This window comes from Loxodonta africana, chromosome 12 (assembly GCF_030014295.1).
Source record: "Loxodonta africana isolate mLoxAfr1 chromosome 12, mLoxAfr1.hap2, whole genome shotgun sequence".
Classification (NCBI taxonomy): domain Eukaryota; kingdom Metazoa; phylum Chordata; class Mammalia; order Proboscidea; family Elephantidae; genus Loxodonta; species Loxodonta africana.
In genome coordinates this window covers 68985554-69011151 of record NC_087353.1, presented here as the reverse complement: position 1 = coordinate 69011151, position 25598 = coordinate 68985554, and the positions used below count along the sequence as shown (strand labels likewise).

At 42.9% G+C, this 25598-nt stretch overlaps 1 protein-coding gene across 3 annotated transcripts; it reads right to left on the bottom strand.

Moving 5' to 3' along the window:
• Positions 1-1487: 1487 nt before the first annotated feature.
• Positions 1488-25287, bottom strand: BFAR (bifunctional apoptosis regulator). Of its 3 annotated transcripts, XM_064295619.1 has the most exons (9): positions 25175-25276; positions 18019-18133; positions 15499-15835; positions 13467-13671; positions 12326-12495; positions 9623-9767; positions 6944-7117; positions 4313-4515; positions 1488-2518 (listed from the first exon to the last, which is right to left on the bottom strand). In XM_064295619.1, the coding sequence occupies exons 3-9, from the start codon at positions 15759-15761 to the stop codon at positions 2326-2328; spliced, it is 1353 nt and encodes a 450-aa protein (XP_064151689.1). In that variant the 5' UTR covers positions 15762-15835; positions 18019-18133; positions 25175-25276; the 3' UTR covers positions 1488-2325. The 3 variants fall into 3 exon arrangements, with proteins under 3 accessions (XP_064151689.1, XP_003417759.2, XP_064151690.1); XM_003417711.4 differs by lacking the exon at positions 18019-18133 and having other exon boundaries at positions 25175-25287; XM_064295620.1 differs by lacking the exons at positions 4313-4515; positions 18019-18133 and having other exon boundaries at positions 25175-25287.
• Positions 25288-25598: the final 311 nt, after the last annotated feature.

The following is a 25598-nucleotide window of genomic DNA, read 5'->3' as shown; positions in this document are numbered from 1 at the left end:
GTGGAATATGGTGATTAGGGATGTGTACTGCAGTGGAGAAGTGAGATGTTCCAGCTTTCTGAAGTCATATCAGCCTTTTTCTGTGCATCTTGCTGGCATTCCCCTCTTTTGGACTGAAGGGGGCAAAGACCTCAGGATCTGTCAGGATGGAAATGGCATTCCACTTTCCTGGTCTTTTTAACCCTGTTAGAAAATATGTCTTGATGCCTAACCTCTGTTCTGCTTAATAAAAGCCACACTCCATTATTCAAAGAAAAAATGAAAAAAGTCACCCCTTCTCACACTCCAGAAATAACCACTCTTAGCATTTTAGTGGGATGCCCTTCAGGCTTTTCTATACTTTAAAAAAAAATGTAGTTGAGACCATACTGTGATTTTCATAAGCCTTTCTCCAGGTTATTAAAAAAATCTTTGGAAATGCCATTTTAAAGTATCCGATACCATTTTGTAGATTGCTAACTTTTAGATCTTGGGGATATTTCCTATTTTGAGTAATCATTGTTGTGATGTCTTATTATTCCTTAGCCCAGATTTGAATCAAAGGGTCTGAATATTTTCAATGGACATCCTCTTTTGACATACCCAAACCTGTGGCCCTTGATCTGAACATGCTGGCCCTCCTGCTGGTGATAAGGAGGAAAGTCCAGCCCAGTCTGTTTGCTCTAGGCCAACTCTCCCCTTCCCTCCTTCCAGAGCAGATCCAGGTACTACTTATCTTTGAAGCAGGTGGGGAGAGGGTGTGACTGTGTGGGAGGACAGGGGATGGGGGCCATGAGACTGGGGGTTGGTAACCTGCAGTTCTGCCCAGGCCCAGCTCCACTAACACGCCTCAGCACTGGCTCAATGAACTTTGCCATCCAGCGTCCATATCTTCCTCTGGAAATGAGAATAATAGTAACCCTGCATGGTATGACACCAGGGATGCCCAGATCCAAGCATCCTCAGTGTCTTGGACAGATCATGTGTGTTGAACATGTAAAGCCAGGCAGCTTTAGGGACTGGCGTGCTAACACATGAGGAAGAAAAATATTCTCCCTCCTTTCTCTAAAGACACCAGAGGGTGGCTCCTTGGCTCAATGGTCAAATCGGGCTGGGAGACAAGAGCCTGACTCCTACAACTGTTCAAGGCAGATTTTTCTTGAGTTTTCCATACAATCAGTTTTTCTCTATATTAGAGGTATTAACTGTATAAAAATCTTTTATTTTTCTCTCAAGTAATTTCTTCAGACTTGAAGGTGCAAAGTGTGTGACCTCTTCACCTCAGATACAAAGGATTAGTGAATGGTTCAGAGTCACAGAAACCCTTTGGCTACAAGCTCATCTCTGCAGGGCCAGTCTTCAGAGAGGTCACATCTCTCTACCACTGTTTTTACACTGAAGGAAATAAAAGGCCACAGTTCATGTCACTCCCCATTTTACAACTATAGCACTTGGTAAATACCCATCAGAACAGGACAATGAAGACAGTGTGAGGTCAATTTACAAAATGCTTTCTGGAACAAAAGGACTGTCCTGGAATTTATTTTACAGGTTAAACTCTTAAAAACAAAACAAAAGCCATTTTAAGGTAGTGTGGAGGCATCCGGACCTGGTGTGAACTACCACCCATTAACTGCCCCCACCCCACTCCAGCCCCCAGCCCCTCTCAGAGAAACAGATTCGAAAGTCAGTGATGACATGCAGAGAACAGTGACTCCCAGTGTAACCATCATTCCAGTCTCAAACTGAATCTGTTTACAAGTTTCATGCTGAAGTCTTCTAGCAAGTCTTCACTAAAATAGAATCGTTGATCAAACCGTGGTATTTCCTCTGTATTTTTTTTATGTGCAACTGTCTATGCCTATGACAGTATCTTTTCCCTGTTTCCTTAAACTTGACTCATAGGATAAGCCTGGTCTTGTCTTGGTCTCTGGGCTCCGATTCACCCTGGGAGCCTCAGTTGGGTGCTGCAGTTAGGGCAAGGGGGGCCCGCAGGCCTTCAGATGCTGACCACACGGTATCCTCTGAAGACTCCAAGAGCCCTTGCCAGCTGTCGAGGGCCTGAACCTCACAAGTCCCTGTGAGGAAGGCAGCTGGGCGGGAGGTGCTGCTGCTGCCTTGGCCAAAGAGACAGTCCACCGTGCTCTGGGATGCCAGTCCCTGCTGCCACCAGGCCACAAGCAGAGCGGAAGAGCACCTGACTGTAGCCTTTAACATACAAAGCAGCACCTCATTTTACGCGGGGTAGAAAGTAGGAATTCCACTTCCTCCCTTCAGCCCTTGTTAACATCAAAGCGCAGACATCAGTGAGGCTGCAAGAGTCACGCAGAGCCTGGGCACTGCCAGTCACAACACTTGAGTTTCCAGCCGCCGGACTTCCTTGAACACGAGATCAATGTTAATAATTGGGTTAAAGTACAGGGCCCAGTAAAATAAACAGTTGCAAACAAATTGAGGAATGAGGGGCCAGAACATGGCCACAAAAAGCCCCTGCGTTGATACTTTCCAAAAATGGCTCCACATCCTCTGAGGCACTGTCCTGAAAAGAGAAGAGAAACGTTTCAGGGGCAGAACTGTGGTGGCGTTTCTAATGATGACACCCAAATGCTCAGACCCTGGGCCTTCTCCCAGCACCTCACAGAATGGGGGTGCCTGTGTGCAGAGATCTTGTCTTCCTGTCCCGGTGCCTGAGACATGCCTTAGCCTGACTAACCCGTCTTCACTGCGGCTCCCTCAGGGCACTATTTCCTCATGTCCCACACTGGGCACGGCCTCGCTTTTCACACAACCGGCCTCGCTCTTCACACAACCACAGCCTCAGTCTTAGTCACGTCACAGCTATGTCACACTTATATGTATTTCTTAACACAAATAATTTCTCTGCTAGGCTGTTAGCCCCAAGGGTGCAGACTGTCTTCTTTACCAAAATCTCCAGTGCTTGGCCGACAGCCAGGTCCACAGTGTGAGCTCAACTAACTGTGCACAAATAAATGAGTTTGCAGACTTGTAATAAATGAGGGAGATTCTTCACAGGTTCTCAGAACTATGTATAAGGCTGCTTCTGACTGACCAGACCAACAGCCCCGTGAGTCATGGGACGTTTTAAGCTGAAAGGAATCTGGTGTAGTGGAGGTGTCACTTCTGCCTCCCCAGAGCCATCCCCTTTCTTCTAGAAACAGCTTTTCCTCTCCTCTATTCTTTCCCATGTGGTTTGGGTGGGGCTGAAGGCAGCCTCAGCTTGTGGGGTGACCACATGACTGGAGCCTGGCTGAGGCGAGCTCTGCATAACCCTGGTGGAGGGATCGGTTTGGGTAGGCATGTGACCTAGGCTGGGCCAATCAGACAAAGGAGTCTGAGCCCTGAGACACTCGCAAGTGCTATGGGTGCTATGGGAGAAGAGGTGCTCCCTTTCCACCACGTTGCTAAACTGGTCGGGTGGAAGCCTGGAGTGACCTAGACCCCCACATGAAGAGAGCTTCCTGAGGCTGACCAACACGGGAAAGGGCAGAGCTGTGAGAGGGAGAGAAAGAGTCAGTGCTGGTGACAGCACTTGGGCCCCAGGTCCAGCCACACTTGCAGGCTTGACCAGGCATTCCGTTTTCCCTTAGTTTAGGTTAGGCCTGTCACTTGCAGCCAAGAGTCCTGACAGAGACTGCCCAGCTCTCTTATTTTATGCATGAGTTCAGAGAAGTCCCAGTTGGTGGCAGAGCAGGATTAGAACTCACACCTGGAGAATTCCTGATCAGACCTCTATGCTCTAGCCTGCTGCTGCTTTCCATAAAGGACCCTCTTCTCACTTGCTTATCTTTCCATAAAGCCTCCCTTCTCACTTGCTTACTCCTTACTGTATACATACCCACTGCCGTTGAGTCGATTCTGACTCATAGCGACCCTGTGGGACAGAGCAGAACTGCCCCATAGAGTTTCTAAGACTGCCTGTTGGATTTGAACTGCTGACCTTTTGGTTGGCAGCCACAGCACTTAACCACTAGGCCACCAGGGTTTCCATTATTCCTTAGTTATTAAAATCCTTTACCACCATACTGTAGGAACTATATGGTAATATAATTATCTATGTAAGGATAAAATATACAGGACAACACTTTAACAATAAGCACCACAAAAGCAAACAAACAACCCACACCAAACACAAGTTTTCCTAGCCACCATTTAAGTAGTGTTTTTCAAACGAGAGTCTGGGACAGCATTGGTAGACCAAGGATTTTTTCTTAAGGTTGAGAAACACTTCAAAGAGGACTTATCTATCTCCCACTTGGTGTTTCTTTTTGAGGTCCTGTGGTTCTATGGTTCTCCTACATGAGCGCACACTTACTTCAGTTCACTTCTTGACCAGATCCTCCACAAGGAGAATAACTCCAGAACTGAGAGTAGCATGGCATTGACGATGAGAAACCGTGACGTCCAGTAATGAACCTCCAGCCAGTCCCATGCAAATTCAGCAATCAGCTGGTATGGGAGGAAGGAGTATTTGACCAGGAATTCCCTCCACTGCTTCCACGTGGGCTCTCTAAGGTCCTTTAGCAACAGCACACACAGATACAGAAACTCATGAGAAGTGACTTTTACATAGGATATTGTGGTTATCCCAGGGGGTTTTACATCTTATTACTTATACACACACATATATTATCCAACAATCTAAAATGAAATGTCCATCTGTCAACTCTTCTTGGAATACAACTCTTGCAATAATTCATCTGAAGTAGCAAAGATTTATGTCACCAAATAGGTCAAACTGAGATGCTTGTTATGTAATTGTGGACACTCAGAAGTAAAAATCTAAGCCCCAGTTATGAACAATAAGTTGAAATTAATTTAAATCAACCAGATTTTTGTTTGTTTGTTATTATCTTCACAGCATCCACTGCCATCGTGTTAATTCCAACTCATAGTGATCCTACAGGACAGAGCAAAACTGCCCCATAGGGTTTCCAAGCTATATTCTTTACGGGAGCAGACTGTCACGTCTTTCTCCCATGGATCTGCTGGTGGGTTCGAACTGCTGACCTTTCCGTTAGCAGCTGAGCACTTTAACCACTGTGCCACCAGAGCTCCTTTCATCACAGCATAGGGAGCTCAAACCGTCTCCTAAATTCAGTATTTTAACTGTGGTAAAACAGTGATAGTTGTGGGGAAATTAAAAAACACATACACTGTCTTTCAAAAAAGTAATGTTTAGAAAATAAAGTTTTATAATTTTTATAATTACCGGTATAAGCAGATAATTAAAAAATTAAAAGGAGTATTTAAACAACTGGTAGGCAACCAGAATGGGGCCCTGGTAGCACAGTGGTTAAGAACTCGGCTGCTAACCAAAAGGCTGGCAGTTTGATTCCACCAGCGACTCCTTGAAAACCCTATGGGGCAGTTCTTCTCTGTTCCATAGGGTCGCTATGAGTCGGAATTGACTTGAGGGTAACAGGTTTGGTTTTTTTTTCCTGGGCAACCAGAAGCCTAATGATGCGCATCCTGCTGGAAGCTCAGGAAGACTGCACTGGAGCAGGGACTGGGCCTTCAAGGAAAACAGTGAGCCTGATGAAAGGGCAGAGCCATGGGTGCGTGTGAAAACGGAAAGGCTGGGGTCTCTGTGCTCCCGGACTGGCAAGGGCAGGTCACTGGGAACTGGGTAATGAGAGGTACGCATTGCAAGGGTGCTGATTCAACCACATTCAAGGCTGAAATTGGTTAGGCAGACTCTTGATTATAGTGCTTAAAAAAGGGTCTTTGGCTGTTGTAGCCATGACTTCAAAGGAAACCATAAGGTAGACCTATTTATCTTTCAAGTACAGTTTTCTGACAGAACGTGGGGTTTCACTGAAAACAGCTTAATTTTTTTATATTGAAGGTTTTTGCATAATGTGTATCAAGTGAATATTTTCTAAGTCATTTTCACCAAAGCACCTTTTTTTCTAAAATAAGTATTACATACATACACATTTATATTTTTATAAAATATAAGGTTCAGTTTGTTTGGATTATAAAAGTGATGTCAAATCTATCTTATTTATCTGGATATAGCAATGATTGGCTTTTTTTTTTAATTAAAATATTTGTCCCTTGATTCATTAAAATTAGCAAAATTATTTGTTTATGAACACTAAACTTGCTTTTTGCATACTTCTCTAATACTACAACCCCCAAATCCAGATTGTGGGCAAGGTTAAGATATGATTTTGTGTTTTGAATTACTGTCAGAATTAAGTACATAATTATATCAAACTTTTTTAAACAGGACATCGTATTGGGCTGCAAGAATTTGAAGGTATTTCTTTATATATTTATGGGTATGTATATGTTGATTCCTACATCCATGTGACCTTCTGACACCAACAGATGGGAACAGCTGGCCCCAAGAGTAGTAACACAAAGGACACTACCCTCAAATGACCAACTAGGCTCAGAGAAATCACCCCGAGTGAATGCGATCCACCAACAATTCGGAAGGAATCCATGGGTCAATCTGAAGAAACAAGGCCAAAGGTGGGTATGTGACCCTGTGAAGGGCCCTGGTGGTCTGCTGACATGATAGCCCATCAGTGAGCTGTAACATGGGTCACTGTTCCAGGTCCAGTAGAGTGGACACTAATCCTGCCTCATGGTAGGACAAATAATCAGCGTTTCAGGGCCCTGTTAAGAGACAGATTACTAAACTGGGAATAAATGGAGCCTTCCAGGGTGATCCAGACCTATGCTATCTTCTGTTATAACAAAAGCAATGCTGTTCTTTCAATACTTCAGGTCGAGAGAGGAGCCTCTCTTGCTAAGCAATGCAGTAACAAAGTAGTCTTTTGGGAGTGCAGAGGTCCTAATTTCTTTTTCAGGGAGCTCTCCCTAAGGCTGGCTGTCATTTGCTCATCCATGGGAGGCTACAACCATATCTCCAGTTCCATACCACACAGAGGAATGGCAGGGTACTTCTATTCCAGGCATTCTGCAGACCTACCAGAAGCTTGGTGATGATGTCTTCTCCAGAGTCATCTTCTTGAAGAGGGCAGATGGTGTGGATGAAGGGTAGGAAGGTGTCTGTGTAGTCAAACAGGTACAGGTACAGCAGACCGAGTCTGGGTGAGCTCTTGAGGGCGTACAAAAGGAACAGGGACCGGCCTGGGTTCACGGCCTGCAGAAGATGAGGTGGGCGCAGGGCCACATTACTACTGTGGCAGACAGCTCCCCACCCACACTACTGCCACAGTCTCACACCCTGTGCGTCAGCTTTTTCTCATGATTTGCACAAAGAATGGATGAATGAATGATAAGAAAGGCCAAGTAATCCATCCATTGGGTTATATACACAAAGATCCAATCTCTATCTATTGCTGGGGATAATACATACCCCTGGGCACTAGAAGAATACAACCTTTTTGAAAAGGAATTTTGCAAAACCTACCAAAGAATCTTAAAAATGTGTAATTTAGACATTCTATGAGTGGGCATCACTGAATAAAAAGATTCTGAAATACAGAGGGCTTTATCCACCACATAGTTACTGTTTCATCATATATAACAGAGAAAATGAGTGAAAAACCAGTGACCTAAGTAAATTACAGTAGATAATTATGGTAGATATTTAACACAGAATCCATAGAGCCATTAAACACTCTATGAGGAGCTTCTAATAATGCCCATGTATTTTTAAATGTCAGGTGAAAAAAGGACTCAAAGATGTGTAGCAATGATCCCGGCAGGGTGTCAACTCCATGAAAGTAGAGTCTCTCCTTCAGTACTGTGACCTCTCCCTAGAGGAATACCTGGCACACCACGGACAGCCAATAAATATTTGTTGAACAAATAAACAAACAAAGAACTGTTTAAAATATGCACAGAAAATAGGCTAGAAGAAAACAGAACAAAATGCAATGCTAACCTGTGTTAGACTTGTTGGTAGACTTATGGGCAATTTATTTTCATTTTCCTCCCTCTTGTAAATTTTCCAAATTTTACTATAATGAATGTACATTTATATTTTTCCTGATTATAAAAGTAATTTTATCAACAAAATAAAGAGACAGCCTACAGATTGGGAGAAAATTTTGAGGAGCTATATAGTTGATAAGGGTCTAGTATCTAGAATACTTAAAGAACTGCTGTACTTAATAACAAAGAGACAAACAATCCAATCAAAAAATGGATGGGCAAAGGAACTGAACAGACATTTCACCAAAGAGGATATACAAATGGCCAGCAAGCACCTAAAAAAATGCTCAACATCATTAGTCATTAGGGAGATACAAGTCAAAACTACAGTGAGATACCACCTCACCCCTACTTGAATGACTATAACAAAAAGGAACAAGCAAATCATAGATGTTGGCGAGGATGTGAGGAAACTGGAACTCTCATCCATTGCTGGTGGGAATGCAAAAGAGCACAGGCGCTGTGGAAAACAGTGTGGCAGCTCCTCAAAAAGCTGAACACAGAACTATCATACGACCCAGGAATCCCTACCCTTGGCATATACCCAGAAGAAGTGAAGACAGGAATACAAACAGAAACTTGTACACTAATGTTCATCACAGCACTTTCCACAATAGCCAAAATATGGAAACAACCTAAATGTCCATCAACAGACAAATGGATAAACACAATGTGGTTTATACACACCATGGAGTATTACTCACCCGTGAAGAGAAATGAAGCCCTGGTACATGCTACAACATGGATGAACCTTGAAAGTATTATGCCGAGTGAAATAAGTGTTATAAAAGAACAAATATTGTACGATCCCACTTACATGAAAGAGGCAAATATATAGAGATCAAAGTTTATTAGTGGTTACCAGGTGTGGGAGGGAGGGAGGAAGAGGGAGTCTTAGCTTAGAGGGCACTTCATTTCTGTTAATAATAGTGGAATAATTTGGAAATGGATAGGGGTGAGCACAACACGATAAATGTAATCAATGTCACTGAATTGTACAAGTAAAAAATGCGGAATCGGCAAATGGTTTGTTATGTATATTTTTACTACAATGAAACAATAAAGTAACTTTAAAAATGATTCAGCTATTTGATACTTGGGCCCTGGTGGCGCAGTGGCTGAGTTTTGGCTGCTAACCAAAAGGTCGGTAGTTCGAATCCACCAGCCATACCACCACGGCTCCTTTCATCAACAATGAAGGCATAAATTGTCAGGTACTTGTGCAATGGAATATTGCACAAAAGAGAAAATGAGCGACCTTGTAGAAGCAACTTGCAGAAGGATACACTCAAATTTTATCTCTTACATTGAGGTTGTTACATCCTTATTGTGTGCCTTTGAGTCATTTTTGACTCATAGCGACCCCATGTGACAGAGTAGTCTGCCCCATAGGGTTTTTTCGGCTGTAATCTTTACAGCAGCAGATTGCCAAGTTTTTCTCCCACGGAGCCGCTGGGTGGATTCTAACCACCAACCTTTCAGTTAGCAGCACAGCACTTAGCCATCTGCACCACCAGGGCTGCTTCTGTTGTGGATACATACTCATGGTACAGGTAGGAAAGCATGCTCAGGAGGACACGCAGCACCCACTTCTGGAGAGGTGGGCTACGTGGACTTCATTGTTTTCTTTCTGAGTTAAGCCATGGGCATGCAGATGACAACTATGTTGTTCTCCATACTTTTTTCAATTAAAAAAAAAAAAGTTCACCTTATATTCCCAGAGATTTTGGGGGGGCTTCACACCTAGTGCTTTGACACGTTCCAGTTCCATGAGGATGACTCTCCTGTGGCTGCTATTTTCTATGGTATATGGCGCCCTTGAAAATTCTTCCTCTGTCAAAGTTAAAAGCAATCTGTGGGGGAAAAGAACCCTCTTTTGAGTTCACATTCCAGAAGCAAACTTTTCACATACAGAGCTTCATCCTATCAACTCAAGTATTTTAGGCTCAAGGTAAGATAAGACATTTAATACATAAGCTAGTATTAGTAACAGCCAATAACTGAATGCTTACTATCTGCCAGTGACTACTCACAAGTGGCTTAGAGAAGTGACTTGGCCAAGGCCTACTCAGGTCTGTTTTGCTCCAAAGTCTTGGATCGTTCCACCATACACTGTGATCATTCACATATTACTCTGTTTTTAAAATGTGTGTATGTATAGAAAAAAGATTGGAAAGAAAGCCAATCTTTTTATTACAAGGAAATCCAATAAAACATTAATAGTAGTTGTCATCTGCCTCTTTTCACTGGAAAGCACAAACCCAGTCCCTCAGCGATTCGTCATTAAAACCTCCCAGTACGTTGACAGGATCAGAGGTGAACAGGCCTGCCCACAGTGTTGGTGGAGTATACGTTGATGGTCTTTTTGTGCGTAGTTTGGTAATATTTATTGAAGTTGAAAAGGTTTATTGCCTTTGACCCAGCAATTCCAGTTCTAGGAGTTTGTCCAATGGAAGCAAGTCAGCAAAGATACACTGTAATAACTAGGTAGAAAATTTTATTTGCCACAATTTTGGGGAGATGGGTGATTCTTGTAAGAAAAGTGGGAGCGTTTCGCTACCCTAAAGAGTCAAGCATTGAAAGCTCAACACAGGGGTAGGGTGGGAGTCAGGTAGCTGGGCAGTGAGTGGACTGCCTGCCTGTCTGAAAGAAATGGATAACAACAGCAGTCCCTGGGAGTGGGAATCTTGAGAAGGAAAGAGACCAGAGGCCTGGATGTCTAAGGACAATTTTTAGTACACTTTCTGTGTGGTGTTCTATGTGACACTCCTGCACAGACCCTCCAAGGAAACCTACAGTAAAGATGGGCAGTGTTCTGGAAAGGGCGGGGCGATCTGTTGATGGGCAGTGAGTGCCTCATACCAGGGCATTCACTACCACCTTGTTTGGAATTGTCTGGAACAGGAATACAGGAAACAACACAAATGTGTACTGGTCAGAGATGGATTAAATAAATTCTAGTATATAGGGCAGGTTCGTTTAGTACAATCCTACTTTCCGTTTAAATAAATAATACGCGTTTATAGGGTATGTCGTGTAAACATTGGGAAAAAGTCCAGAAAGATGTCCAGTGTGAAATAAAATGATAAGTTTTGTTTTATGAAAACGAAGATACTAAAGGTCATCTTATTAAATGTCAGAAACTTGTGGGCTGTATAGTCATAAATATACATACAATTTTTAATGTCCACAGCTATGCCTTGAACTATAACTAACTTTTAGAAGTAGCTTGTCTTGTTTCACATAGTTGTATTTGGGTGATTAGGCTCATGGAAACACTTGAAAGGTATTATTTCAGAAAACAATTGAAGATTAATGAACATGTCCCATTTCCAAGACTCCAGAGGTCTTACAACCATGGCTCACTGATCTTAGTAAAGTTCCTATTTAGGCTTTGATAATGTTTAAGCACACAGTGTTCTCTTTTAAGATTTATGTATTCTGACATAACCATCAACCAATCAAAAATTTTTTGTTCAAATTCCTGATGAATTTTATATAAGTACCTGAAAATCTTAATCGGAGCTGTGACTTACTGGGCAATGACGTGCTGCCCAATCTTAAAGCTGTCTATTAATCCTGCATAACAATCTGTTAATGGTGCTCTAGGTTTATATTTTTGACACCAAGCAAGATGGGAACAGTGGCTTTCTCTGAAGAGTAGGATTTCAAGGATATTTCACTTTCAGTATTATCTGGTTCTATATTATTATTCTTTAATAATAATGATGTGTTATTTTTATAATCAGGAAACAACAATAAAAACATACTAAAATATCAATGACATGAAATGGTATAGCCACTTTGGAAGACAGTTTGGCAGTTCCTTGAAAAGTTAAGCACAGAGTTACCATATGCCTAGAAATTTCATTACTAGCAAAAATAAAAAATATACACTCACACAAAAACTTTTACATGAATGTTCATAGTGGCATTATTCATAACAGCCAGAAAGTGGAATCAAACCAAATGTCTACCCACTGATGAATGGATAAACAGAATTCAATACAGCCACACGAGGGTATATCATTCAACCACAGAAAGGAACAAAGTAGTGATGCATGCTACAACATGGATGAACCTTGAAAACATTATGCTGAGTAAAAGAAGCCAGACACAAAAGGCAACATACTGCATGATTCCAGTATATGAAATGTCCAGAACAGGCAAATCCATAAAGACAGAAAGTAAGTTAGTGGTTGCCAGGGGCTGGAGGCAGGAAAATGAGGAGTGTCTGCTAAAGGGTACAAGCTTTCTTTTTCAGGTGATGGAAATGTTTTAATATTTGTGGTGATGGTTGCACAACTGTGTGAATATACTGTACACTTTAAATGGGTGACTTTATGGTATGTGAATTGTATCTCAATAAAGCTGCTAAGTCAGTGACATGTCAGAAGACTTTGTTCCTCACCTTCCATTTACTCTCTCAGATAAAAACCTGTCTCTGTAGAGAGCGGCCCACGGCCCCAGCTGCTCCAGCCAGAGGACGACTTCTTCCGCTGTCCACTTGACCACAGCCTTGTGAACGAGGAGGTCGTGCTCAGACTCCCTGCTGCTCCAGTGATACACGAGCAGGACCACCTGGGGAAAAGTGACAGGGATCTTCAGGAACGGAGAGGTCAGAAATGCCAGTTTTTTCTACATCTGTGAGTGTGGGGCAGGGTAGGGAAGAAGATGAGCACAAGAGGAATGATGCCATGTCTGGACAGGGTGCAGGAACACTGGGAAACCCAATTCTCAGCAGTTTGTCTCTCTGCTGACTGTTGGGCAGTGAGGGAACAGAGGCAGGACAAGACTCACTGCAGGGTGCCTGGGAGCAGCTGCACCCACGGACCCCATCAACTTGGTCAACAACTGTCTTATATACCTTTTCTATTGGGAAATCTGTAACATTTAGATTGTGCGGCAGGAAACTCAAAAAGAAAATAGTCTCTACATTGGTGAGCTCAAGACTTTATCACCAAGACAGACATATCTCCAATTCCAGTTCTATTACCTTTCTGCACCTCAGTTTTCTCGCATGTAAAATAGGAATAATAATGGTGAGTCCCTGGGTGGTGCCGACCGTTAAGTGCTTGACTACTAGCTGAAAGGTTGGAGATTTGAACCCACCCAAAAAGCCTGGCAATCTGCTTCTGAAGGTTACAGCCTTGAAAACTCTATGGAGCAGTTCTACTCTGCACACATGGGGTCGCTATGAGTCAGAATCGACGTGTTGGCAACCAACAACAACAATTACGTTAAAGAGGTAACAGTGCCTTATCTCTACATAAGTTATGAAGAGGATTAAATGGGATAAAGCTAACATTTATTGGCTCCAACTATTGTTGGCTACATGAGTAAGCAAAATCCCTGCAGCCCAATCATACAGCCCAGCAGATTTCAACGTACAACGTACATAGGGAACTACCACATGCAGTCGTATCATCAGTTGTTCAGGTGCACTTCAATAGAATTGACTTCAGTAGAAACTGAGTGTGTGTACATTGTGTGTGTGATATGTGTGTGCATCTGGGAGAGAGAAAAAGGAACATGAACAAAAATAAACTTACTGCTACACCAGTTAAAGCTGTGAGCACTCCGGAAAAGAATCCCCCTCCTCTCTGCTGATTCGCTCGGCCTGTGTTGGGAGCTACAGGAATCTGATCATTCCCATACTTCTGAAAGGCCATGAGACTCTGGACTATGTCATTGTTCTGTTGAATGTCTTCAGATCTCATTCTAATGGCATCAGGAAATAATTTTTCAATTGCATCCCTGCGGAAAACATAAAATCACAAGATGGTTGGCTAAATACACTTATACTATCTAGAGGCTGAAATAAAACTAACAAAGTTTAGTAATATACATTTTAAGAATGTACAAGATTTATTATATTCCTGTTGGTAGTAACAAAAAATTAGAAACAACTGACATGGTCACTATTAAAGAAACAGCCAAATAAAATATAGCATACTCAGACAATGGAATGCTACATAAATTAAAGATGAATTCACAAATCACTATGCATCAAGATGATTAAACCTAAGGCGTACATATTTTTGAATGAAAATAATAAACTGCAGAATAGCATAGTGACAGTATACTACTGACATGAGAAAATACTTGCATTTTGTATTGGAACACACATATGCCTATGTTATGGAGTGAATTGCGTCCCCCCAAAAAATGTGTGTCAACTTGGCTAGTCCCTGGTTCCCAGTATTGTGTGATTGTCCACCATTTTGTCATCTGATGTGATTTTCCTGTGTTTTGTAAATCCTACCTCCATGATGTTAATAAGATGGAATTAGCAGCAATTATGTTAACAGGCAGGACTCAATCTACAGAATTAGGTTGTACCTTGAGTCCATCTCTTTTGAGATGTAAGACAGAAGCAAGCAGAAAGACACGGGGACCTCATACCAACAAGAAACAAGAGCCAGGAGAATAGCGCATCCTTTGGATCCGGGATCCCTGGATAAGAAGCTCCTAAACCGTGGAAAGTGATGACAAAGACCTTCCCCCAGAGAGAAAGCCTTCCCTTGGAGCTGGCACCCTGAGTTCAGACTTCTGGCCTCCTAGACTATGAGAGGATAAATTTCTCTTTGTTAAAGCCATCCACTTGTAATATTTCTGTTATAGTAGCACTTAATTCTGAAAGAAGTCACAACTAAGTTGTAGTTATAATTACTCTGGGGAAAAGGAAGGTTCTAAGATGGAGCAGAAGGGTTAAAGGAGCCTTTACGTTTATCAGTAATGTTGCAATTTTTTTAAATGTAAAAAATGTATGCATTGCTTGTGTCATTAAAAATTAATTTAAAAAAGTAAAGTTCAAGAGTGAGAGAAAGACCAACCATCAGGCCACACTACCAAAAGTAGGACTGTTTTCATTTTCAGTTATACACAACCAAAGAATCCTCCTTCATTTAAGATTCACCTTCAGGTAAAGCAATGCTGACCAGTAAAAGCAAAGTATTTGTAAACTCATCTCCTGTGAAAAAGAGAATAGTGAGTTAATGGTTTCATAGAACCTTCTGATCCTCTGTTGATACCAAGAAGACTGAATGCATTCTAAGGTAACAGAAATGGAGACAAGGTTCTCAAAGTCCTCAGAGGAAAAGTGACCGCATGGAAGCAGAAAAGGTCTGGCCATCTGGGAGGCCTGCTGTTTGCTGTGGGATGCTATGCATGAGAAACTATCTCTTTTAAATGTGATCACTGGAACAGAATTTATTCAGATGTTTAAATACCAACATCAAGCCAGTTATTCAGAATTATACAGTTATACCATTTTCTCTATTAAATATAGAATGCTATCAGTGAATGTAAATCAGTAAAAAGTGTCATATATAAGCAATGGTCTGACAACCCGAATTTCTTTCTTTCCTTCCTTTAAAATAAAAAATAAACCAATTATGGCCACCTGTGAAGAAGGGACTCTGGGTTTGCAGATCCATGAGCTCCCTCACTTATATTCCAGAAGATCCAGAACGCCCAAAGAGGTCAGCTCTGCACCTTGGGCCTTTTCAAACATAGCTGCTCCCATTGAGAGAAACGTCACTGTACAAGCTATATGTGCTACTCAAAAGGGCTGAGCATTACCTGAGGAGAATATTGACTTTGGGGAAGCCTTCCCATTTTTCTCTGCATTCCGGACACTCTGTTTTCTTTGAAGATGCCCACCATAAAGCTAGGCAGTGCCGGCAGAAGCTATGCCCACAGTTCAAGGTGGTAGGGTTAACCAGGATGTCGTAACAGCAGTGGCAAGAAAATTCACTGACAGAAATCTGAGGGCTGGTGCTTTGGAGAGGGTCATCCTTCTCAAGGCTTGTCACGTTCAGATCATTTTTCTCAGGCTCCTCCATCTCTTAGCTAGTTCTGGGATCCACAGACATAGAAAAATCCAGACTTAGAAAATTACTGCAAAGCATCATTACATCTAAGGAAAAAAAAAGACAAAATAATTTTGTTGGTATTTTAGATCACTGCCATTCTAATAAACTGTTAATTTTTACACGTGAAAAATTTGTACAATAAAAGTCCATGTTACAAAACCCAGATAAATATCATTAAATTTCTTTCTGGTCTATTTGTCGCACTTCTCACAATTAAGCAAAGCAAAATAGTCCAGCTATAGTCAACAGACTTAGGATGGGTGGAGAACTCTGGACCCCTCTCTCTTACTAACTTCCTTTGAAAATATAATTTCTTTGGACCTCAGTGTTCGCAATTACATTTCTTAAGTCCTTTCCAGCTCTGATTTTAAATCGACCAGCTTCTTGGCAAGCGTAAAATGTCTGGAGTTGGCAACCAATATACTTTTATGTAAATGATGTATTTGTCTAAACGAAGCTGCTTCCCCACTAGACAATTATTATTTTATAAACATTTGCTTTTAGAAGGTCCCACAGAGGGGGTCTGAAGCAATACTAAGAAGTGAGTGAGTTCAACAACAACAAAATAAATAAAATTGAGAAAAAAAATAAAGGTATTTTGCATTAAAAAAAAAAAAAAAAGGAGTGAGTGAGGCCTTGTTCTCCCAGATGCCCTGTGCCACATTCTCCCATGGCTTGCTATACTCCTTTCCCCCAAATCAGCCCAAATATGCACATCAGGCTCTCTGGATCTAGCCAGTTTGGTGCCACACAAACATACTAATGATGATAACATAAAAATGACAAAAGACTATTTTCATTTTCATCTGGGTCTTTGGAGATTTTTTTTTATTGAAAGCAGTGTGATGGAGAAGGCCCTAAAGTTAGAATCTCAACTCCCAGCTCACTAGCTCTGTGATCTTGCAGAAGTTACTTGAGCACTGGGAGCCCATTTTCTCACTTGTGAAATGGTGATACTCTGTAGCCGGTTTTCTCACTTGTGAAATGGTGATACTCTGTAGCCAGTTTTCTCACTTGTGAAATGGTGATACTCTGTAGCCAGTTTTCTCACTTGTGAAATGGTGATACTCTGTTGCTGACTCATAGCAACCCTGTATGATAGAGTAGAATTGCCCCAACAGGTTTCCGAGGCTGTGATCTTTATGGAGGCAGACTGCCACAATTAGTGACACTGATTACATTCTTTGAGTTGTGCAACCATTCTCACTCTTCTGAGTTTTCCTTCCCGGTTAACATAAGCTTATTGCCCCCTAAGGTTCCTACCTAATCTTTTGAGTTGCTATTGCAATAGCTTCAGGAGGTTATCCAGCCTCCATGGCTCCAGGAAGTCTGGAGTCCATGAGATTTTGAAATTCTGTTCTGGATTTTCCCCCTTTTTATCAGGGTTCTTCTATAGAATCTTTGATCAAAATGTTCGGTAATGGTAGTCAGGCACCATCCAGTTCTTCTGGTCTCATGGTAAAGAAGGCAGCTGTTCAGGGAGGCAATTAGCCACACATTCCATATCCTCCACCTATGCCTAACTTTTCTTTTTTCTTTGTTGCTCCGGGTGAGTAGACACCAATTGTCCTGCCTTGGATGGCCACTTGTAAACTTTTAAGATGCCAGGCAGTACACAATGAACTAGGAGGTAGAACTGAAGCACTAAGCACATTATTAGGCCAATTAATCCGGATGTCCCACGAATAAAAAAGTCACAGGTAAATTAAGTCTTGGAAAAGTTGAGTCTGAGATAATGATAAAACTTCCAAGTAGAAAGCTTTAGTAAGTACTGGAGACACAAACTAGTTGGGAGTAAGAATAAGGCTAAATATATTAATATCAGAGTGAAATGCATACAAGTTACAAATAATGTATATTGAAATCCGTTTCTCACAAATTATCCTTTTTCAAACTGGAACACAACAGAAGTTCCTAGCTTCCAGATCTGAAAGTTTATTTCCGTGAGAGAAAGCAAATCACACCCTGACATGAAACGTGTACTTTATATGTCCTGCTTTGAAAAGCTGAGGTGGTCATTAACTGTTTTGCAGTTGCTTTTAATGAATTAGAAACTGCATGGCCTTTGATTACTTCTCTGGAATTCTTCTAGTTTCATTTTACTCTAAATAGAAAGTGAAAGCTAACAGAGAAAAAATACACATCCTTAACCAAATTCAGTTGATCTTTTCCGCTACTTCTCTATGTCCATATCTAGATTATTTCCACCAATTAAAGAAAACTGTACCTTTAGGGGAGCCCTGGTGGTGCAGTGGTTAGGCGTTGGGCTGCTAACCGAGAGGTCGGCAGTTTGAATCCACCAGCCAATCCTTGGAAACTTTATGGGGCAGTTCTACTCTGTCCTGTAGGGCCACAATGAGTCAGAATCAACTTGACGGCAATGGGTTTGGTACCTTTAGAAAAGGAAAAAGGAGCCCTGGTGGCAAAATGGTTAAGCACCTGGCTGCCAACCGAATGGCTGGTGGTTCAAACCCACCAAGTGGCTCAGCAGGAGAAAGCCCTAGTGATCTGCTCCCTTAAAGATTAAACTCAAACCAAATCCATTGCTGTGAAGTCGATTCTAACTCATGGTGACCCAACAGGACAGTGCAGAACTGCCCCACAGGGGTTCCAAGACTGTAATCTTTATGGGAGCAGATCACCAGGTCTTCTCCCTCAGAGCAGCTGGTGGGGTCGAACCATCGACTTTTTGGTTATTGACTGAGCACTTAACTATGGGGCAGTTCTACTCTGTCACATAGGGTCGCTATGAGTCGTAATCAACTTGGTGGCACCTGACAATGACAGAAAAGGAAAGGGCCTCTGAAGTGCTAAAATCTAGCTCAGAGACTAAAGGTACAAGAAGATCTTTTTTGCTACTTCTACTTGTATGTATTTGGGTTATTCCCACTAATTAAAGAAAACAGTGCCTTCGGAGGAGGAATGTGCCTCTGAAGTGATACAAATCTAGCTCGGAGACTAAGGTTACAAGCTATGGTGTTCTCAGCGGGTAAACACACCCTATTGTGCTGGCAATGATTAAAGGGCTCTTTGAGGAGACGGCCCAGTGCGCCTGAGGATGTTGACAGCTGTTCTCTACAGGCTCAGCTGGTCAGCAGGGCACTGTGAGAATCAGCTTGCTGTTCTCAGGATTCTTTTCCAAGTAAGCGTGTGCTAGAATGCCACTCTATCCTGTTCTTTTCCCATCTGCCCTTGTGTCACAGGCCTCAGAGCCTAGTGGGACATGGTCAGGACGGCCGGGAGGAGAATCATCCCATTCCCACTCTGAGTGCCCCATTCACATGGATATCTTCAGTTTCTGTCCACCTTTAATCACATGTGAAATTACAAGTGTCCCCTAGCTAGTTCAAAACCAGTGGGAAGAATCCTGAGCTTGCAAACAGAAACACATTTATAAGCATCGGTTGAACACCACAGAATGGAGGGGGCCAGCGAAACCTCAGGGGGACAATTATCACAGTCTCTGATGACCTGGGCAATTCCAAGATATCTATCAACCTGACCTTTGCTAAATCCTCCTGAAGACATACCTAACTGACATTGTACAATTATGTGACCACCTATAAAAGAAAAGGTTTGGGACATACACAACCTCCCAATAGGAATGAACTTAGAAGGAAAGTTGTTTGACTTGGTCAGGTACTTCACCATGGATTCATTTATCCAAAGGGCTACTATCTGGAAGGAGGTGGTGGTAGTGCTGTTACCAGTTTGCTTCTTTAGTCACTCCACTAACATTTAGGAAAGTCAATTGATGCAATAATTTTTAATGAGTTTATTCAAGAAGAACACCGGAATTCTGAGTTTAAGTCAAGGGTTGCTATACCTTAGCTTACAAAGATTTCATTATGGAATGATTGTTAACTCTTCAGGAACTGCAATCCTCACACTGCTTGATTCAGTGGTATAGGATCATGGTTTTACTCCTTATTCAAGAAAACATTTATTGTGACTACAGTACATACTTTGATGTTTCAGGAATAATACGTTAAAGGGTTAATTTATTAAAGATTCAACCTGAAACATATGATCTTAATCATTTCTCAACAAAGATATCCACTGCAAGAATAAAAAGATTTTGGCTTATGTGGGCCCCTAGTTAGGCTATTTCCTCTCATTGTTTGTCATGTGACAACAGAGAGTAAAGCAATTGCTAATACTTACTGAGCCCCTATAATGCGTAAGGCACGTAATCCTTTGGGATCAGTGTTATCATCTCTATTTACAGATGGGGAAAAGGAGGCCCACTTAGTAAAGGACAGAGCCAGGTTTTAGGACATGGTGTCATTTAAAGCCTCTCCTCTTAACACATTATCCCAGTAAGGTAATCAATACCAGTTATTAGTTCAAAAGGCTGATTTACTCCTTTACCATCTAGGCCACGCTATACAGCTGCTACTACACAGTTCGGAAAAACCAACTACAATTTGACAACACTGCATTCTGGGACATGAACTCCAGCTGGTGACTGTTAGGCTGAGCATGCTATTGCAAGGGACATAGGGTGAGGGTGGGTGGGTGGGTGGACACTACTTAAAACACTGGCAGGACACTACAGATATTATTAAATGTCCACAGAGTGACTGCCCATTTCTAGTGATTATGAAATAAAAATAAATGTACCCCAATGTAAGCAAGGAAAGGGTCAGAAATGTCAATAAGAACAGAATATTACATTCACTTCTTGTAGGTGGTAAAAATTGGCTCTTCCATTACTACAAAAGAAGCCATTTCTAGTCTTAACTGGACAAAGTCTTGTATTTCTCCAACTTTAAACAGACATTTTCTTCCTGGATAGGGTCAGAAATCACTAGGGCAAAATGAGCTAGCTCCCTTAGATGCCGGCTTGTTGCCTGAATGCTGAAGCCTTGTAATTTATCACCTGTGACTGGTGTTGGGCAGGATGGGAGCAGGCGGAGAAGGGCATGCTGGCTCTCCTAGAGCCTGTACTGTTTTGTTTCTGTTGGCATATACTCAAAGGCCTGTACTAAACCCTGTAGATCTCTAATAACACAGAAAGTGATAAAAAATTACTGCTGGTTACAAGGAACACATACCTTAATGTTCTTTTTTTAAAATACTGTTATGCCCATAAAATAAACAATAATACCCAAAGGAAATATGTTCCTCAGAACAATCCATTATATGAGATCAAAAGAACATTTGCCCAAAAGCAAAGATGAAAAAGCAGGAAGGGGTAGAAACCTGGGACAAAAGGAAACGGAGAAGAGAGGGCGGAAAAGGGTGAGAGTGCAGACGCACTGTGGGGAATGCAACCAAGGTCATGGAACACTGGGAAACTAATTTGCTCTGTAAACTTTCACCTCAAGCACAAAGAGAAATTAAAAATACATATATTCTGTTATGACTCACATATTATAAACTAATTTTTCAGGCTTAACTCCTTCTACTTTTTACTCACTGCTGTTTCAATAAAGTCTTTGCCTCTCCAACCAAAGGAGCTCAGGAGCCAACCTATAGAATTCTATCCTCTTACCTGAGAGTACCTGGCATTAAGTGGGACTCTAGACATTGGTAGAGGAAAATCAAACCAACAAATATTTGACTCCCTATCACACTATAAGGTTGCTATAAATCAGAATTGACTCAACAGCAATGGGTTTATTATGGTTATCACAGTATTTCTTAATACCTCCATCAGAATCACCTGAGAGGGCAGGGGAACCTGAACCAGGATGTCGGGGAGAGAGAACCAGGAATATCTGTTTTAAACAAGCCTCTCAGGAGATTCTCACGCACGTGTTGGGACACTAGAGAGCTGTTACATGCAAATAAATGCATATGCCTAAATATGTCTCAAAAAAAGTATGAATAAGGCATGAATAAAATAAAGTTTAGATAACACTTCTGATCTCACCTCTTCTTGTCTCCAATATCTCCTCTCTACACTGCCTGAATAATCTTGAAGCAAAATTCTGATGAAGCCCTTCCTTTGCTCAAAACCTTCCCTACTCACCTAGACATTATTATGCTGAGTGAAATTAAGTCAGACACAAAAGGGCAAATACTGCATGCTTCCCACATACATGAAATATCTAGAACAGGCAAATACAAAGTTTGTTAGCGGTTAGCAGGGGCTGGGAAGGGATGGGGAGATTTTGCTTAGGGGTACTGAGTTTCAGTTAAGGGTGATGGAAAACATTTGGGAACGACATTTGGAAATGGAGAGTGGTCATGGGTGTACAACATGGTAAATGTAATTAATGTCAAAGAATTGTACGCTTAAAAATGGTTAAAATAGCAGATTTTCTTAAATACATATTTTGCCACGAGGAAAAAAAAATTCAAAAACCTTCCCTACCATGGGAAGGAGCCCTGGTGGCACAGCGGTTAAGAGCTTGGCCGCTGGAATCCATTAGCTGCTCCTTGAAAACCCAGACTCCTAAGCTTGTCGGTTTAAGAATCTTTATGGCCCACTAGCAATCAACATAACTTTAGCTTAGAGCCCAAACTCTGGAGCCAGAATGCCTGGATTCAAACCCCACCTCCACCAGTTGTTAGTTGTGTGACCTCAGACAAGTCACTTAACCTCTCTGTGCCTCAGTTTCTGCATATGTAAAATGGGGATATTAATAAGTACCTCATAGGGTTGTTGAAAAGGATTAAATGAATTAATAATATACATGACACTCAGAATAGTGCCTGGGACATAGTAAGTGCCACAGGTTGTTGTTGTCAGGGACCATCAAGTTGGTTCTGACTTATAGCTACCCCATATACAAGAGAAGGAAACACTGCTCGGTCCTGCACCATCCTCACAATCTTTGCTATGCTTAAGCCCACTGCTGCAGCCACTGTGTCAATCCATCTCGTTGAGGGTCTTCCTCTGTTTTGCAGACCCTCCACTTTACCAAGCATGATGTCCTTCTCCAGGAACTGGTCCCTGCTGGTAACATGTTCAAAGTATGTGAAACGAAGAGTTGCCATCCTTGCTTCTGATGAGCACCCTGGCTGTACTTCTTCCAAGACAGATCTGTTTGTCCTTCTGGCAGTCCATGGTATATTCAATATTCTTCACCAACACCACAATTCAAAAGCATCAACTCTTCTTTGGTCTTATTCATTACCCAGCTTTTGCATACATGTCAGGGGAGTGAAAATAGCATGGTTTGGGTCAGGAGCACCTTAGTCCTCAAGGTGACATCTTTGCTTTTTAACACTTTAAAGATGTCTTTTGCAGCAGATTTGTCCAATGCAATGCATCGTTTGATATTACCATTATTATCCCCTGCTACTCCCCTGCTCACACACTACACTCTAGTCTCACCTACTAATTCCTGATCCTTGGGCATTTTTCCATATCCTCACACTGTTCCCTCTACCTGTAACACCGCTCCACAAGTTCTCTAGGTCAAAAGCATCCAACTGACAAAACCCAATTCAACTGTCACTTGAAAGTCTTTTCTACTCCACCCCACCCCACATGCATACCCAAAGTAAGCTTTCCTGTCTCTGTACATTGGAGTAACTTTTATTTGTGTATGTTTTCTCATCTCCTCGACTGTAATTTTATTGATATAATGGTACAGTTGAAACAGTAAGGCCTTAGGAGCGAGACAGGCTTGGGTTTCAAACCCTGTCACTATTATCCTCCCTGAGCCTATTTTCTATTTATAAGTTCAGAATAAAGGGCTGATGGGAGGTTAAATGACCAACCCTATCCATAAAAGCCCACTGCCTCCGAGTGATTCTAACTCATAGCAACCCCACAGGACAGGGTAGAAGTGCCCCATAGGGTTTCCAAGGCTGTAATCTTTACAGGAGCAGACTGCCACATCTTTCTCCCTCAGAGTGGCTAGTGAGTTTGAACCACTGACATTTCAGTTAGCAGCAGAGTGCTTATCCATAGACCAAAAAAAAAAAAAAAAAGTCTGCTTTCTCTAAGACAGTTGATTAGTATTATCAATAGCAGCATTTACTGAGTGCCAGCTGTGTGAGATAGGGCCAGAGCCAGATGCTGGCACTAAAAGAAAGAAGTGCCCTAGAGAAACATCAAGTTTGTGGAAACATGCAGAAGCGCATCGAGCCAGATACCAGGAGTGGATTATCCAATAGGCAAGGTAAGCAAGGTGCTTACCTTGCTTACCAGATCACCGGTAGTGAGCAATTTTACATGGGTTTGTGGTGAAACCATGTGAACTTGTTCACTGCACATTAGTAAGTAAGCACAAGTAAGCCCGTGTTTACCCTGCTTACTGGGTAATACGTCCCTGTCAGGGATAGTAAAGAGGCTTTGATTCCGTAGAAAGACGTTGTAGGGTTGGGAGAGCGACAGATTCCAGCCATACCTAGAAGCAGGATGTTTCACACAGTGAAATGTGAAATTGCTCACTATAGATAAGCACCATGTTAACCGTGCACATTGGATGATCCGCCCCTGCCGGATAAGGATACTCCCATGTTGTGGACACAACACCCTTTTCGACAACAAACAAAACCACAAACTGGCACATGCACTTTGCACAGGCTCTGGGGTGTGTCCAAGGTAGAGACTGGTCTTTCGGAGTGACGTAAAAACCACACCCAAGGAACCGACCAATGGGCTCCGGCGGGGAGGACCCAACCGGGACAGCTGACGGCATGACAGCATCTAAGCTCTCACTTTCTCTTCTCCACGTTAAGTTGGGGGGCAGCGGCCTGCAGCCCTGACAGGATCAAAGACCCTCAAATAGGCATAGCCTAGCGCTCCGTCGTATAAGGTCGCTAGAGTCGGAATTGACTTGATGGCAGTGAGGTTTTTTTTTTTTTTTTTTTGTGCGCGCTCATTTGCCGTTTCCTTTTTTAACCGAAAGTCCCTTTTTGACCACGTTTCTGAGTCGTGAGCTCGGAACCCGAAGAGTCGGGTGACAACCCAGTGTTACTCTGGGGTTTCACTTTCCTTTTTCAGCACCTCCGTTACCCCATTTTAAAATGGACAAAAATTCCGCCCTGGGGCAGGAATGTGCCTCGCAAATGAGACCTAAGCTCTGCCTGGCGCCTATCCCGCGTCTGGCCGATTCACGTCGGGCTGCCACGCGCCCCTGGCGGGTGGGCGACTGTGGAACCCCTCCGGGGGAATGGAGGCGACGCCCCTTCCCTCCAGCCCTGAGGAGCCTCTGGAGCGCGTGGCTCTGACCCTGACCCCCGAGAGGACACAGGCGAGGCGCAGGGACCAGCCGTGCCGACTCGGGGTTCTCGAGCAGGGATGGGAAAGTTGGCCAAGCTGGGGTCAGCAAGCGGCGGCCAAGGCTGCGGCTGCCCAGGACCCGGGCCTGGGTGAGGGAAACTCCGAGCGCTTCCTCCGAGCCCGACGGATTCCCAGTACGTCCTCCATATCCGTCCCTGAAATCAAGCCCGGGCCGCCCCCTCGCCAGCCGACTTACCACTCCGCTCCTCCTGGGGCCAACCCAGACATCGCCCGGGTCCAGACCCCGCGGAAGCAGAGGAGAAGGTGCAACTTCACTTCCGGAAGTAACCGAGGCCGGGCGGCGGCGGAGGGTGCCCCCTGCCCGCGACCATAGAGGAGAGGCCGCACTCGCTTCCCGACCCCCTCAACCCCGCGACCTCCGGGCTGCCTAGAGCGGCCACTCCTGGGCCGGGACGTCGGCGCATGCGTACCACCGGCGGCCCCGCCCTTTCCTCGTCCTCTTTGGACCCGGAGCGGGGACCAGAAGTTACGCCCCGAGGGGAAGGCGGGCTTCTGCTTTTTGTTCCTCTGGGGCTGCTGCTCTGTCTCCGGAGAAAACAGCTTTGCCCAGAAGTTAAAATAATGTTACAAGACCGCACAGTACTTTCTGCAGTTATTTT

Bases quoted from the DNA above. Each gene is read 5' to 3' on its own strand.
- BFAR (XM_003417711.4), bottom strand. From the start codon at position 15,761: ATGGAGGAGCCTGAGAAAAATGATCTGAACGTGACAAGCCTTGAGAAG. The intron at 9,768-12,325 runs GTGAGGAACAAA...TTTCCCCCACAG, and splicing joins TCTGAGAGAGTAAATGGAAG to ATTGCTTTTAACTTTGACAG. The intron at 7,118-9,622 runs GTGAACTTTTTT...CATCTTCTGCAG, and splicing joins AAAATCTCTGGGAATATAAG to GCCGTGAACCCAGGCCGGTC.